Source organism: Morone saxatilis, unplaced genomic scaffold, assembly GCF_004916995.1.
Source record: "Morone saxatilis isolate NCDOM2014 unplaced genomic scaffold, NCSU_SB_2.0 Contig15, whole genome shotgun sequence".
Taxonomy (NCBI): domain Eukaryota; kingdom Metazoa; phylum Chordata; class Actinopteri; family Moronidae; genus Morone; species Morone saxatilis.
Window position 1 is genome coordinate 22,559,708 of NW_023339707.1, and position 17,385 is coordinate 22,577,092.

At 40.0% G+C, this 17,385-nt stretch overlaps 1 protein-coding gene across 5 annotated transcripts in view; it reads left to right on the plus strand.

The window, feature by feature from the left end:
- acap3a (ArfGAP with coiled-coil, ankyrin repeat and PH domains 3a) overlaps positions 1 to 17,385 on the plus strand; it is a 70,932-nt gene that overhangs the window by 29,674 nt on the left and 23,873 nt on the right. For all 5 annotated transcript variants that reach the window (XM_035656521.1, XM_035656520.1, XM_035656522.1 and 2 more), the window contains exons 2-7: positions 1,370 to 1,427; positions 5,708 to 5,827; positions 6,532 to 6,585; positions 15,219 to 15,277; positions 15,591 to 15,774; positions 17,280 to 17,324. In XM_035656521.1, the coding sequence (XP_035512414.1) occupies positions 1,370 to 1,427; positions 5,708 to 5,827; positions 6,532 to 6,585; positions 15,219 to 15,277; positions 15,591 to 15,774; positions 17,280 to 17,324 (520 nt within the window). The remainder of the gene's footprint in view (positions 1 to 1,369; positions 1,428 to 5,707; positions 5,828 to 6,531; positions 6,586 to 15,218; positions 15,278 to 15,590; positions 15,775 to 17,279; positions 17,325 to 17,385) is intronic.

Genomic DNA, 17,385 nt, shown 5'->3' on the forward strand with positions numbered 1-17,385 from the left:
TATATATATATATATGTGATACTCTTTTCAGGAACAGACACTTTTATTTATTTTTACTGATATAGACAAATGTTCATACCTTTGCTCTGATTACAGGAGAAGTGCTATGATGTTTGGTGATAAATGGTCAGTGATAAATACAAAGAATTCACTGTTCGACTGCATAAAAAGCTTTAATGCATATGGTAGTGTGTTATTTATATTATGACAGCTCTCCTACAGTTAGATTTAAAAAATTGCATGCTTACAATATCGGAATATATCACAATATATTGAATCGTAACTGTGTATTGTTATATATATCGTATTGCAAAGTTCTTGCTAATACACAGGCCTATTTAAAATTAGGGATGTTCTTTGGCGACTCATTTCTCTGTCGATTAAACAGAAATTTAAATTCAGACTAGGGTGGCTAACATTAGCAGCACCAGCAGCCTGCTCCCCTTGCAGGTTAATGTCCACCGTGCTGAATGTAGTTACTTTACTGCTAGATCAAAATACTGACGAACCGTGCTGGTCTTACAAGCTGCCATCTCTCCCCCTCGCTGGTTCGACTATATCCGAGCACAGGGAGAGCAGCTGCTTTTGCTAGTGGCAGCTGTCTGCGTAATATCTTAGATGCAACAGTCTACATTCATAAAATATTAACAATATTTAACCTACTAGTATTTCTATAACAGACTAGCGAGGGTAGCAGGGTTTAAACTACTACAACTAATGGGTTAAAAATGGGATGCAGAGCTGTGATTATATGAGGAGGCTGGCTCATATTTATTCTCCAATGAGGCCACACGATCCTACTGTGCAGTAGGAAGCAGGATGAACAGCAGATATAACATATCAAGGCGATAATTATATATATACATATATATCACACATCCTCATTATTGACATCAGTGTGTGGAGAAGCTGGCGTGCGGTGTATTCAGGGGCTACGTCATGCAGCTGTCTGTGCGCCTCAGGGTGTAAATCACACCTCTCAGTGGTGTGGGTTGGGTGTGGCATTAGTGGTGGTGGTGTTGACAGTGGGTAGGTGGATTGGGGTTTGGGATGAGCCATGTTCCCCTCACTGTGCAGAGACCTCGCCTGTCACTTTGTTTTGACAGAGCCGGACTGCTCCCAGGACGGCGTCTCGCTCACTTAAAGCACACCCAAACTCTCGCTGCTCAAACATGTCTCACTTTGGCTCTGCAAAAAAAACTCCCACACAGATTTATGGGGAGTTCTCGTGCTTTCTGAGAGCGTGGGAAATCACAAGCAGATTGTAGATCGAGATAAATGAGTTTTAGTGGAATTTCTTTCAGACGTACAGTTACACTTCACAACACATGCGCTAACAGCTTCTCTTTGCTTTTGTTTGTTTTTTCAGGGCAAATATTGATGAGGTGGAGACAGAGGTTGTGGAGATCGAGGCGAAACTGGACAAGGTAAGACATTTGATATTGTCACTGTCAATGCACTTTATCTGTCCTGTATGGACATTAGCGGTACACTGCTCCCTAGTTGAAAGTATGTCGCTCTTCTCACTACACCCCAGTCACTGATGTTTGTATCATCTCTCCAAGGCTGTGCACCTTGCTAGCATACCACATGTTGTGTAGAAGTAGTTAAATCCACTGAAAGTGAGGGCGAATGCAGATATTGCACTGAATTTTCATCAGACTCAGAAAAGCCAAAACTCAGAAGTTTTGTTTGGCTTTCTCTTGATTTTATGTGTTTTATTTTGCGGGGTTTTCCCTTTTCTTCTTCCTGTAAAGCAATTTGTAACTGCTATATAAATAAAGTTTGCTCGCTTGCCTGCTACTAAATGGTACAAGCCATTATAACGCGTCATTCAGATCAACATTTAAAGTCAGTACAACAACTTAGCCATTTCAAATTCAGCCATGCCAACTCACACTGTTGGTACATGCTTGTTTTCTTGCTCTACAAGTGATCAGGCCAAGTTGCATCTGATTTTTTATGTGCTGAATATAAATTGGAAATCCTGCCCATCAGCTACAACTCAGTGCCAGTCTGCTTTAAAGCACACCTGAAGGCAAAAAACCTGCTGTGACTTCACTGATTGAGGTGTGACCAGAAGTTCAACAAGTTCAAAGAGCAGAACAGTCTAAAAATGCAACATATTTTATGGCCTTTTTATAAAGGAGAACTAAAGTTATCCTTTTAAATGTTAATATTATATAATAGAAGCCTCATGCTGGCACAAAATGCCTAAATATTACCTGACAACCTGTTCAATGATTCAGGTGTTAATGCCACTGATCTAATAAATCTTCAATGGTGAGAAATCTATAATAATAAATGTATCAGTTACTTTTCTGTGGGCGCCACGCTGAGATCCCAGTGATAAACACACAGTAATATTTTCTATTTATCTGTAGTGTACATTTTATATGGAGCATGTGAAAAAGATTTTTATTAGTTCCACATCTTCGGTCATGGATCAAGATTTACACATAAAATTATCAGTTTAAAAAAATATGATCTTGTTAAAAAAGTACTTTTTACTTTGGATACTTAAAGATACTTTCAAGATACTTTTCAGATACTTTAAGTACATTTTCATACTAATACGTCTGCACTTTTACTTAAGTAAGGTTTTGAGTGCAGGACTTTTACTTGTATTGGAGTATCTTTATATTGTGCTACTTTTACTTGAGTAAAATATCTCAATACTTCCTCCACTGATGCATTACACCACGTTGACCCAGCTTTGCCCCTCACACTCTGCTCTGCTCACTCCCTGCATTATAATACTCCGCAGTGCCCTAATCCCCACAGCACTAACATTGCTAGCCTCCACCGATGGCACTGATGGTCAGTAATGGACAGCGTGATGTTGCTCAGGCCCTGTCGAACAGTTCAGCCGAGGTTCAGTGAAACGTGACTTGGCAGCAGTGCGGAGATGAACTGAAAACATCAGACTGCATCGCACCAGCTTTTAAAGCATCCAGTTGCCTTGTAATGAGGCAGCCAGATGCTTTGCCTGTTAGCCTGTAATGTCACCGGTCCATCTGCTCCCTTTGACTTTGAATTACGGTATGTGTCCGTGAGAGCCCGGACTAGTGGGGCTGTTCTTTTACTGTTGGAAAACCTCCACTGTCAGTTCATCCTTGTCGCTGTTAATTGGGATATTTAGTATTCCATCATCGAACCCTTCTCTTCCAGTACTTTCATGGCACTGTATTTGGCCTCTTATTTGGCCAAATTTAACAACTTAACGCTTCTACTTACCTCACTTACCCACATCTGAATTTGATAACATCTGTAGCTCTGGGATCACTTAGTACTTTTTCCTCTGTTCTGTGCATGAGATTTTAACTTTGAAAACTTTGGAAACTGAAAAAAAGAAAGTTTTCAGTGATCCATGTTTTAGTTGATTCTCCTCCAGTGCACTCAGGAGCAACTGCAAGGGGCAACAGCAGGGGATGACAAGCCTGATCCAACTCAAAATATAAATTATTATTATTATTTGTGTATTTGATTATTTACTCCTGATGTTACATTATCGTTTTTAGCCATGGTAGCGACCTGGCTCTTTGGCAATGATCCCCTGACTTCTGGTTCCAACTCGAGGTTGACTTATTTGTTTTATGGTGAAATGTATTGGATAGATTACCATGAAATTTTGTACAGACCTTCATGTCCCCCACAGGATTAACGGTAATGATTTAAGAGATCCCCTGACTGCTCTAGTGCCGTCCTTAAGTCTAGCTTTCAATTTGTCCAAATATCAACTACTTTTGTGTGTTTAGTGCTAATTAAAATTAGTGCTAAAAAAGCATTTTTATTTTATATTAACTGGATTACATTAGCATTTAGCTCAAAGCATCACTGCAGGACAGCGTCATACTGGTGTGGTTTTAGACTCTTCTTTAACTCTTACAGTGGCTTTTTATCGTTCTAACTGGCTGTTGTTTAGTAGACACAGACACAAAAAAACATTATAGTAATTGTTGTGTAACTTCCATTTCAGTGCTCAGCAGTGCCTCAAAACCCTACAGAACTTCTTCTGGGGTTTATGAAATATTTTGACATTTTATTCACTTTCTTTGTGAAATTTAGATGAGAAAATGTATACCAATCTCATGTCTGTACACAAAATATAAAGCTAGGAGATGGTTAGCGTAGCCTAGCATTAAGAATAGAAGCAGGGGGAAACAGCTAGCGTGGCTCTGTAATAGTTTCAGCATTTAACTCCTCCACAACTTGTTTTTACATTTTGTTATGTGTATGAATTTAATAAAGAAAATATAACGTGTTAACTAGTTAGAATAATTGGCGCGGCTAGGTGGATTATGTACATTTTGGCTAGCTTATTCCTCTTGTTTCCAGTCTTTAATGTCAAGCTAAGCTATGTTGCTTCTAGCTTCATATTTAGTGTTCAGACATAAGTTTCCCAAAATGTCAGAACTATTCCTTTTATACTAAATGAAAAAAAGTGCTCAGTTTCATGTCTGGTTTGCAGCTGGGAGGAAATGGGACTGGCGTTAGAACACAGACTGAAAAATAAAAAGAAATTAATTTTCCTCTCATGAAAGTCGAAAGCTAAACAAAGCAAGCTTTATGGCAGATATCATACATTTTTGCTGACACCCGCAGAAGAAAATGTTCGTCGTAGCGTGTTCGCAGCATGTGGTCGAGATACAAGTCATACACAAAAACATACACGCTGAATCATCAGTGTCTGTTATCCATTCCCCGGCCCTGGATAACATTAAGCCTCTGTAGCTTTCTCATGTGTGGCATGCTGCTGACATATGGACCCCACCTGAGAATGCACCCACTACCGTATGTTACCACAGGTGATAACCAGACAAACAAACATGCAACTGTGTGACATACATCCCCTGTCTTTGTGTGATAATGTGCTGAAAACATCGAGGGTTTTTTTATCTGGAAACAGACGTTTGGGTGTTGTGGCTGAGCGTACGATATTAAGCCATAAACGTTGCCGCCCTCAAGTGATCGCAGCTCAGTGACGGTCACATCTGGTTGAGCACATTTCACCAAGTCTGGTCACATACGAAGGGACAATATAATATCAGCTGACATTAAAGGTGGAATTCAGACATATTGAAGTCATTAATTCCAAATATATATTTTTTTTCTTCACATTTTGTACCTGTTTGACTGTTCAAATGATATTTTCTATAACTGTTATCTCCCTATATAAAGTTTAAATGTTGTTTTTAAAGATGCTCAATGTTAGGTTTAATGCGAGGTTGCTGATTATCAGATCCCAAATTTAGCATTTTTCAAATTGTTCAATTTTTTTAACCTAAATGCTGGTAAAATGATTTAATTTAAAAATGTGGTACTTCGGCTCTGATGTAGCCGCTTCTTTCTGTCTGTAGTCACAACTGTAGTCTCATTCAATGTCCCTTCCAATGGTTATAAGTCATGAGTAATAGATTATCAACACTGAAGGCTGCTGCCAAGGATGGGGAAAGTACCTCAAAACTTACTTACTCTTTAGTAAATGTACTTAGTCACACTCCACCACTTTATTCAGATTTTTGTTTTTACTGTGAATATATATCAGTTCTAAATATTGGTTCCCCTCCTTACAAATAATCGACATCTCTATCGACCCTGAGAAAACCCTATCTGTCGATCCTTCGTCCTCAGCGTCCTTCATGGTAACTTTGGCCCCCGTTGACATTAATGTGATGCGTCCAAAATGTGTCTCTCTGCTCCACAGCTGGTGAAGCTATGCAGTGGGATGATTGAAGCAGGAAAGACGTACGTCAGCGCCAACAAGCTCTTTGTCAACGGCATCCGGGATCTGTCTCAGCAGTGCAAGAAGGATGAAATGATCTCGGTGAGGTTCTGATGAGTCAGGAAATGTGTCCAAGTCATTTTCATCCAGCCTCTGTTTTAGCCATTATAGCCTCTGTTGTGGTTTTATTGTCTTTATTTGTCATTTAGTGGATAGGATTGTTACTTTAAGTTTCTCCTGGGATGGTAACGTCTCCTCCTCTCCTCCTCCTGGGTGTTAGACTTACAGCTGTGTGTGTTTGAGTGTGTGAGTAAACCTGATTACTAACAGATTAGTAAGTGAGGATCAGATCCGGTCTGGAAACTTACTTCTGGCTCGGCTCATAGCACCAGCGTCTTGCTCCATTTTCATTGCTGCTGACATTAAGTACTATTAAAAGCCTTCTTGGCCTCAACTGTATGACTAATTGCGAGTTTCTTATTAAAGTCTTGTTCATATTTGTAGTTTCCATTGTAAAAAAAGAACTGAATCAGCCCTGCAATTACAGTTCCTTTTCCCGTACAAGGTTCAAGGGAAAAAATCCTCCAGAGCACAAACGTACACCTCAGTGACATTAACCAGCTTTGACTTCATTTTAGCATTGCGGATCTTTTCATTTTCAATTTATAATTCAAATACATTTTGGTTTTAGTTTGTGACAGCTTTTATTTGCTTCTTCTACCCTCAGATGCAAATACAGCAGCAGCTCTGAGGATATGTCTTTGTCTAGTTAAAGAATTATGTTATAATATGCTTTTTCTTTGCAGGAGTGCCTGGAAAAGTGCGGTGAAAGCCTCCAGGAAATCATCAACTACCACATGGTAGGTCGGCTTGCTCTCCAGACTGTCCCCATATGCTCCACATACAGCGGATTGAGACAGAGCAGCACATATGATATCATCTCATCTTAAAAATGCTAACTGGCATTTAAGGCCTCACAAGAGTCCTGTATTCCCTTCAGTACAGTACCGAGGGGTCAAGCTGAGCTGTGTTTCAACTGATCCCATGTGGGTTACTTCTTTCACACATCATTAAATCTGTCTGTCAGTCGCTGTGTAACTGTCAGTACTGTAGCCGTCAGTCAGAGCTGTATCACATCTCAAACAAGACGCCGCCGCTGCCTATTGAAAGCTCCCTTCAGAAATGCAACCTTTTACATTAATCTGATGGTCTCATGTCTGAATGAGCAACTTGGTCACATTTGACACAGTAGCAATCTTATGAGATCTGGCAAAAAAATGAATTTAAATGTTGTCGGAATAATGTAAGGTTAAACACACACAGAGACAGAGAGAGAAATGGTCTTGTAACACATTTTAATATCACTTATATACTACATATCACTTATATAATACATTTATTGTCTCAATCACTCAGCACAAATAAAATAAAAGAGACAGTTTCTAAGTTAATAAACATATTTTTCTTGGATCAGATCAGTCTGCTGTATACGGCAGTAATCTGTGCTCATATAGTCAGTGTTCATTCCAGCAAAATGCTTCACATACAGCGATATGTGAGCTAGTAGGAATTAAACTGCTCATCCTGTCATTCGATGCTTGTGCACTGTCTCATAATATCTGATATATTATGATACAGGCAGCAGAATTTGCTTTTTAAAGACATTAACTGATGAAACTGAAACTGATACTGAAAATTGTATTCGTAGTTTCACTTTTAGAAACAGTCTTCTTCCTCCTGATCGTAGCATTTTTAATTCCCCAGTGTGAGTTATAACTCTTAATAAAGGCCCGGCATTTGTGGAATTTTGTACTTTCAAAAGCAGTTGTCTACGGGTATTTTAGTAATTCCCAATGCCATCACAGTACAGGCAGCCCCTGATAACATTCCTGAGAATTACAACCTTGAATAACAATAACATTAAGGTAATGTTTTTCACTCTCTGTTTCTGTATTTGCATTCATCAACATCTTTTCACTGACATTAAACAGAGCTTCTGCTTTACTGCTATGTCGTTTCCCCTCCCCGCCTTCAAGGCTCCTGACCCCCTGCCCCCCATCCTGCCCCTCAACGGCCCTTTGAAGTCCATTAGTCTGAACCCGTTGCGTGCTTCACGATGCTGTAAAGTGCAGAGCGTGAGTGTGTCTCTCACATTCCTTTCAAAGATGTGTCATCGCAAATCAGCTACTCCCTCCGTCCCATTCACTCCCAGTCAAATGGTGGTGGAGAGAGGTCAGCGTTACAAATGGAGGGTTAATGGAGCAGGTCGCTTAATCAGGCGTGGATTAGCTTTAGCCGTTGGACAGTAGTAACCCTGTGTAACCTTGACATGTCACGTGTGTTACATACGGCCAGACGTGTGTACAGTATGTATGCATGTGCATGCGTGACTGTCAATAGCTGTCAATGTGCCCTCTTGGCTGACATAAGTGTGTTTGTGTGTTTGTGTGTGGGTGTGTGTGGGTGTGGGATCAACCTGAGTGGATTAACTGTGTGAGCCAGTGCAGTGACGAATAAAGGTTGTAATCACTGCAGTGAAAAGGAAAACGTTGTCATTCTGTAGTGCCTCAGTGCCAAAAGACTAGATTAAGGATGTTTATCATCATTTATGTTAGGGTGCTAAGTAATAATTAACCTTTGACCTTCAACGGGTCATTGGGCTTTTACCAAATTATTGCAGTAAATAGCTGATTTGGTTGAAAGTGTCATTAATATATTGTAGTGAAAATGTTGATTAGCATAATTTATCTCACGCTTTAATCAATAAGTCCTTACTTATCAGTATTTCTATATTAGAAATAGATTATATTAGCACTTGTATGTGAAAGGACTCACTTGTATTGACGAACCCACAGAGAAATATCATCGTTTCCAGCTGCAGCAGACAGCTGTACGGCACTACCTGCCCATCATCAGACGAGAGACAGATGATGTTAGTGATGAGCTGGTGAACAAAGTGGAGCATTTAGCAGTTAAAGAGCCAGATATTTTCCTCAGCTGGTGGAGACTCTAATGTTGCTCTGGATCTACTGGATGTGTAGACATTCAAGCATTTTGCTTTTATTAAACAATTAAGTAATTCAGCTTAAACTGAATACAAAAAGATCATTTGGGTGTGCTTGCTGTAGTTATTTGTAAATTCTGTCGATCCTGGCTTCTGGCATCTTGAAGGACCTTATTATATTATCAATGAGAATAGATTACGGTAATCATATAATTCCACAGCGCCACAAACTACAACCTCCAAAAATAGTGTAAAAGTCCATCAACAGGTCTCTTAAACAGTTTAAAATAAAAATGTACATTATAGCCTTAATGAATGAATGAATTTATTGCAGTACTGTTGTATCGGACTGCATTTGCTTCAGCCAAGTTTACCTAATAAACTGGTAATCGAGTTATTATCACATGTTTAGCTTAGACGTGTATACAATTTCATACTTTATCAGCAATATCAAAAACCCTTCTGAATGGTTTGATAGGAAATAATATTGTGATCTTATGGATCTGTGGACAGATATTTGAGTATTACTGATCCATAAACGTACAGTATATTGATCCGTACAATATAATGTAGTAGTAATGCAAAACGCTGCTTTGTGCAGCTTGTTTTGTTCATTTTTTTAAGTGTTGACTCTCCATGATGGTAATTTTTGAGGCTTTATATTGATGTTTTATTGAAATGCATTATATAGGAAGGCTTTCCTTTTGTTTTGCTGGCCCTTTGTAAATGTATTCATACCAGATTGTTGGCAGTTTTAGGATTACGTGCTTCTTTCGGTCTCCAGTGCTGTCCAATTCCAGTCTGTCAGTGTTTCTGTCAGACTGACAGATTCCCTGTTTGTCTGGTTCAATGTGTCACACTTTAGAGACCATAAGAGAGCGTGGTCTGGCCCGGGACCAGCTGGCCTCTTGCACTGTGAGCTCAGCTGGGGTCTCAGCCTCCTGTTTCCTTTCTCTCTCCCTCCTGTCCATTAGAGCCAAGAGTCTGACTGGACATGAATATGATTGGCTCTCAAAGGTTTTCTTTGTTACTTTGATGTAAAAGCAGAGCAAGGCGGCAGGGCGGGGGGGAGTGGGGGTGTTTGTGGGGATGAGCAGTGCAAGACTAAAGTGATAAGAGGGATTCCCCTGAGATGAATGATTTCACAGAAATCATAATATTTGCACTGATGTGACCTTAAAGCAGTGACGAGATGCCTCGTGATGCGCTGATATTAAAGCTGAAGCGGTAACATTTTCTCTTGACATCTTTTACATGTTTGGTTTTTAATCAGGAGAGACACCATGTGCATTTAAGTGTGTAGCGCTCCGGTAGCTGAGGGGACTCCAGCAGTGCTCCAATGAATAAGAAATGATGATGGTTATATCTGCTACTTGTGATGGATGTCCCTCTGTGTGCATGTTTTGCCATGCAGCTGCCACTGTGCATACCCTACGCAGCAGACACTCAAGAATATGAAATGGCACCGTACAAATGGGACCCTCTGAGTGCCAACTGGCCTTGTTGCGGCCATGCTCGGATGCCTTTGAAAATGCATAAAATAAACACAAGCGGCACATGTGTTTAAGCGCATACATGGGCGTTGAGCTCAGGCACCGAAACACACAGATCCAAGAAAAGTGTAAAACAGTCTTGGCCCTTTGCTTCCCTCCATTTCCTGATACTTTGGCTCTCTTGCCAGTTCAGTACCACACAACAGAACAAACAGGCTCTGTTTGTATGAATGTCAAACGCAAGCCAAGTATAGCTCCTTTTACTTCAGCTCTGAGCCTTTTCCCTTCCAAAGATTTCACAATAGATTTTTCTGTGAGAAGCATCAACAGAATCAGGCCAATATTTTAACAGTCTCTGTTTCATTCAAGCATGAAACTCCATATGAATACTGCATAAATTATTGATTTACGTTTGACTCTGAACATCCATTAGAAATGAGTTGAGACTGACACAGAGATGCAGGCTAACATCTTAAAGTCTGAAAGCACTAAAAAACATGGGATCTACAGTAGGTAGACGTATATTAGGTAATGATTACATATTCTTTTGAAGTTACATACATGCATGTTGATTTTCCTGATTTAACTCATTTGAACAAGTATGTTCAGGCAGTAGACTGTACACAATGAGTGAGTGAATTCCCATGTGGGATGCCAACACTAGTGTCTCTCAGTTATATTTGGAAACTGGAAAACAAAGCAAGATGTAACAGGAAGGCGTTTCTGTCTGCGACTGCAATTCTTATCATTCCCTACCGACTGTAACTGCATCCTTTGTTCAGGAAGTATATGAAGATGTATTTTCTAAGGGAGCATGGTGACCTGACAGAGAATCATTAATAATAATATTAAGCTTGAAGCTCTTGAACAGCACCAATAGGAGGATTTTCTTTTTTATCTCAATTGCTTCGACATGCATTTGCTGAAGGACAGATTCTCCACACAATAGATCAATAAATAATAGAGGCATTATATGTGATATGGTTCAAATTATTCTAGTGTTACGCAGCCTTTTTGCCCTTACACATACACTCGGTGGCCACTTTATTAGGTACACCTGTAAAATTAGTTGCAATACAACAAATCTACCTTTACAAAGTTTATTTTGTTCAGTTTTTGTACAATGTGTACGTGTTTATTATTGAGGTTATTACAGTCATTTTCGCTTTCCTCTTTATTGCATATAGTTCATATTTTTTTAAAGATTTGTATATTTCTATTATATATATATATATATATATATATATATAGATCATTTATTTTGTTTTATTCTTTCTCTAATCTTTTGCAGTACATTCCTTGTGCTGCTGTGCCAAATTTGAATTTCCTCTACTGGGGATCAAAAAAGGATCATTTTTTCTTATCTTATCTTATCATATATTCCGAGGCTTTTCTATTTTTTAGTCCTTCCTATTGAGCAAGGATCTATAACCAGTGGTGCACAGTGGCAGGAGCACTTTTCACTCGTGGAACTGTTAACATGAAGGTCGTTCAGGTATGATCTGTCAACCTTCCTGGATTATGTGTAAAAACAACAGTTTGACATTTTCTGTCTGATTTGACGGCGGTGCTCGCTTGCTTGTGTGCTCCCTCCCGTCCTTGAATCACCAGTGTGGCTAAAGATAATTGCTCCATCAGATCAGTCTGTGTCCCAACATGCCGGTGGAATGAGAGGGACATTAGCAACCTGATAGTCAGTACAGTAGTCCTTTGTGGTGGCGTTTGTAGCCGTCTCATTCCTTAGCTCTGATATCAGGTCATGGATGATGTGCCAGATGTTCCTTACTTACTTACTTACTTACTTACTTACTTATGTTTTGACAGTGCTGTCTTTGTTCGACCACATTCCAACGCCATTGTGTATGTTGACCTGTCTGTCAAATATGAGAATTATTTGTTATGATAGTTTCTAATGCTGAGAAGATTTCAAATCCAAACAAAAATGGATCTCATTCATAATTTTAACACAACGTAATGTCCACAGTCACAGCAGGAGCCCCACGAGTCTGAAATGAGCCCGGCTTTCTGCTGATGGCACACTTAACATAGTTAGCCCATCAATATGCCTTTGTTTAGCATCTGAGTAGACACAATAAGAAATACAAGTTCTAATCTCGTGTCCTGTCTCTTTAATATACATTATGTCAAAAAATATTTTCTTTTTTGTAATATTTATCCAATGAAATGTAATTTGGAGCGACTGGGTAATGATGAGAAACGGCCCTTGATGGTTAGCTCATGGGTCCTTGTAGCTAGCAGAGAAAGAGAGAGTACGGTTCACGTTTAATTTATGTATTTCTCCTTCTTTCTCATCGTCCTCCTTATCTAACATCACAGTACAGAAGCTAAAAACACACTAACTTCTGTTTTTTTATTGTGATTATAACATGTTAGCATTCTCTGCTATATAATGCTATATGCTATATAAAACTAAGAAACTTGTTGAATGCTTTTTTTCTTCGTCCCTTTGCTGGTGATGGTCCTTACTTCACTGTGTGTGAAACCATGGCTGTGTGTCTCATCGTTGTGTGCTTGTGAGTATGCATGTATGTCCTCCTGGCGTGCACCATATCTCCACAGGGTTCCTTTAAGCTCCAAGTACAGGTTAAGCTGCACATATCCAGTCAACTGCAGTGTCTAACCAACGTCATTAGGCCTAAACTTCTGGGGGCCACATATGTATCTAATATTTGCTAAGATATTTCATAAATTGTCACCCAAATGACAAATATCAGCACTCATACAGCCACTTGTCATTAGTCTGACTAATTCAAATAAAATATTGTTAATCAGGCCTCCGTTTCTTTTACTACACATCCCACAGAGGCAACCTGTGGCATCTTGTCCAATAAAAATAGAGTGTCAGCTTGCCACAAAGAAGCTCAGGAATGCTACAGGCACTACACTACCCCCATAGCCAGGAAGTCTCACAGCAGTTTTCCTACCACACACACAAACATGGATTGTGTGTGCTTGTTGACTCGACTACTTACAAAGATTGCGGTTCACATTGAGCCACCGTTCACCTCAGTCCTGTCTGATCTAATCTCCCCCCCAGCCGTCCTGCCGGTCCTGTTTTGAGTCTTTTCGTGTCTGTGGGAGCCCTCGATGGCACAAGACGAGAAGAAGAACTTGCGCTTCTCTAAGAGCTTGTTAAACTGCAGTCAGGAGAACAGATATGCTCAATCAATCCCGAGTGATTCGCGGAGTGGCCTTTGAACATAGCACTTTGCAAGAAGCCATTAAAGGTACTTTTATTAACTCGACTTGAAAGATTGGCACACGGCATCTGCTGCAGTATTGGAGGAATTCCTTTGCTCATTGATCACATTCAGTAAAGTCGATGGTTTCTGATGTGCAGAAGCATGAAGTGAGGAACAGGATGGCAGGGCTGCTTTGTTGTTTTCACTCTCACACTTATTTGGATCCATTGAGTTTATAGAGCAGTAAAATAAAGCCTTAACCCAACATCAGAACAAACACGTCTCTCTCAGAGGTGGTGGCAGGAACACAGTGAAACTGACCACTTCCATCTCCGCCACATTTTTATTTTTAAATCTGTTCAAGTCAAAGTCATCTATACTTATTTTTATGCTGGTTTGTGGCTCCCTCTGTACACCACCTACTGTGGCAACTATAGAGAGGTGCCTCACTCGTCATCAGCGCCTGTAATCCCGGAGTTAAAACACCCATAAGCCTAGTTTTATAGGGCCTTGCAAAGTCAAATCTTCTAATCCACACTTGTGCAGTTGTATATCCAATTATTCAGGCAGGATGAGGATGCAAACCCTTTAACCAATCGAGCTGCTCAGTTGTGGTGATAGCACATTGGCTCTGACAATTTGTCTGAGTAGGTTGTTCACCCTGCGTTGGATGCAAACTCTGCAGTGTCACATTGTACCAAAAGCCTCCTCTCCTCCCTATCGCTTCCTCCCTCCCTCTCTGCCCGAGTGACCTATTTAGCGGCGGCGGCAGCAGCATGGCAGCAGCAGCAGCAGCAGCAGCAGCAGCGGCAGTCACAGAGGATGTGCTCGGAGGGTGAAAGAGAGGAGGAGGGATCTTGAATGTAAAACACCTAACCAAAGGGAGCGTGTTATTGTGTTAGAGCGGGTGTGCTTTGAGTTAGAGTGACGTTCCTCCAGCATTCATTCCAACAGGCATTAAGGGCTGATTTGCATCATTTGAAGGCATCATGTGGCGGGGGAAAAAGCTGTGCTTTGTCGCCCTCTGTTGGTTAGAAATGCATTGTAGCTGGTTCGACAGAAGCCCACTGTTGTTTTCCCTCCAAAAGTCTTGGAATGAGAAATGGCAAATTGCACCAGGTTGTGCAGACAATATGCATTATTTTTTATTTTTTATGTGCTGTTTTGGTTTAATAGAAATTCATGAATAATTAAAGGAACTACATCTTTCTTTGTCACAATAAAAATCTCAATTGACCCAGCACTGATGCAATACTGGGTTAATTTTAGCTAGAACGAATGAGGATCCAGTGTTTATTTTCTATATTGGGTCAGCATCCAAAATCAAATAAATGTAGTTTTAAGATCTATTCTGTGTGGAAACAGACTATGGAAAATTTAATGGTTTTCATCTTATTTTCTGTAATTATTTACCAAATATTATTGGTTATTCTGCAGTTGTTTTCTTGATTAATCTATTAATTATTTTGTTTTTTTCCCCGACCAACTGTCCAAATTCAGTTTTTTATAACATGAGAAGAAGAAAAGCAGCAAATCCTCATATTTCAGAAGCTGGAACTATCAAAACTATTTATTAATCTATTATTAAAACAGTTGGTAATTAATGTTTCATTGACTAACTTTCATCTCTAAGTTTTGATTAATTTATCGACTCTCAAAACCATTTCTCCCAAAGTTTACTAAAATAGCAGTTCTGCACATGCAGTGGTATGAAAATGACTTTCAGCTCCAGGTGTACAGTCTTTTCGAAAACATATTCAGGAAACGCTAATTCTTCTTTTCATCTGTTTCAGATCCTGTTTGATCAAGCTCAGCGGTCCGTGAAGCAGCAGTTGAACAACTTTGTGAAAGAGTGAGTAAAGCTGGTGCTTCAGTCTGGGGTCCCTGCAGAACTTTAGGTGTATGAAATATTCAACACAGGTAGAAAAAGCCAAAAGTCCATAACCTTTTAAAGAGCCTTGTTGCCCCTGAAAACCTTTTTGGTGTTTTTAAATATTAAACAGTACAACTTTTTGTAGCCTAAATATGTTGTCACAGACATATCGAGAACAATGCAGCTAAAGTAGGGTACCTGTAACCTCACATTACGTTTACTTTGTTTGTGTGATTGTGTGAAGCTGCTTTATTGATGTCTCACTTCAGTTTCGCTCCTCTGTGTCTGTCAGGGATGTTCGGAAGTTCAAGGAGACCAAGAAGCACTTTGATAGGGTGCGTGAGGATATGGAAATAGCACAGGTGAAGAACGCTCAGGCGCCGAGGAACAAGCCTCATGAGGTGGAAGAAGCAGCCGGCACACTCAGCATCACTCGCAAGTGCTTCCGACACCTCGCTTTGGACTACGTACTGCAGGTTGGGAAAATGAGTCTATAAAACCCTTGTTTGAAAGTATACAGTATGTTACTATGTAAGGTACAATTTTATATATTTGAGAATATTGTATCTTTCCTCATGCGCATGTAAGATAAAGTTACCTGTGTAAGTGTTAATGATTCAGGAAGTAATAATTAATGTGAACAGGTACAGAGGAAAAATACAAGCCAGTTGCACTGGCAATTCTTTAAAACTGGAAGTTGTGTAGATTATAAGAGAAGGCTGTGATGCATGTAAAGGTAGGCAGCGGGGCACCCGGTTCAGCTTAGGCTAAGCTTAAACCCGCTCTTCAAGACAGATCTGGTGACATCCGGTAAAAAAGTTATTGAAGTGAACCTTATTTAATGTCTGAATATTGAATTTAAAGGTCCAGTGTGTAGCATTTAGTGGCATCTAGCAGTGAATTTTCAGATTGCCAGCCTCACCCTCCCCTTGCAAAAGACCCTATCCAGAGCCAGCACTTGGTTTGTCCGTACTGGGCTACTGTAGAAACATGGATCCGCTCCCTCTCCCCATTCTGGCAAATCTGCATCATGGAGAGTCCGACTCCTTGGCCATAAACAGTTCCTGTTCACACAGTACAGACAACCTGTATTACTTTTATATTACTAATAATAATACATTTTATTTGTGCTGTGCCATATGTAGTAGTCAATTCTGGATGTGATGAAAGAGCTAAGGTTATTAAGGGTTGAGTGACAGAACTAGTTTGTACAATGTGAAGAAGAGAGACATTAAAATCCTGACTCCTGTCTCGCCTCCTTGCAGCTGACCCAGTCATGGTGTCATCTGTTCATATACAAATAATGTATTCGTTTGCATTCCCACAAGACTAATCTCGCCCATACATGACCCTGGCGTAGCCTTTTAGCCTGCAGCGATGTCTGTGTCCGTACTTCTTCCTGTGTGACACATTCTCCTCTCTGTTCGTATGCAGCATGGGTCTATTTTGCCCACAAGTTGTAACATCCTACCCGTGACTGCCCCGCGGGAACAAAGAGACACATTCAGTGTGATCGCTGTGATGCCCGTGCCCCCTTTTTTCCATTCTTCTTTTTGTCTGCAGGCAGCCTTCTCTCACTGCTCTCAGACGTCTTACCCTTTTGAGTCTTAATTGAAAGTGTCTCAAGGCAGAAAAGGTCAAAGCTGGAGGGAGATGCGCTATATGTATGAATGACCTCTTAAATGCAGCACAAAATTTCATTTAGATCTGCATCGGTTAAGATATACAATGCAAAGGCTTTCATTCAGGAAACGCCATAGAGACTTACTTATGGCAGTGTGTTTTTTTTTCCACTTCTACTGATGACCCGTAATGGGGCATATTCTGATTTGCCTTTTAAACTCAAATTAAGGTTTATGATGTTAGAAAAATAATAATATTGTCCACTAGAGGGACTCATCTCAAAAGCCTCAAATGTGGTGTATTATTGTGGGTATCATAAATACCATAATCAATACTCCAAACACGTCTGTCTCTGCAGATCAATGTCCTCCAGGCAAAGAAGAAATTTGAGATCCTAGATGCTGTAAGTCAAACATCTTTATTATTTATTCCACACGCAAAGATCTGAGTGGCCACAGCACTTC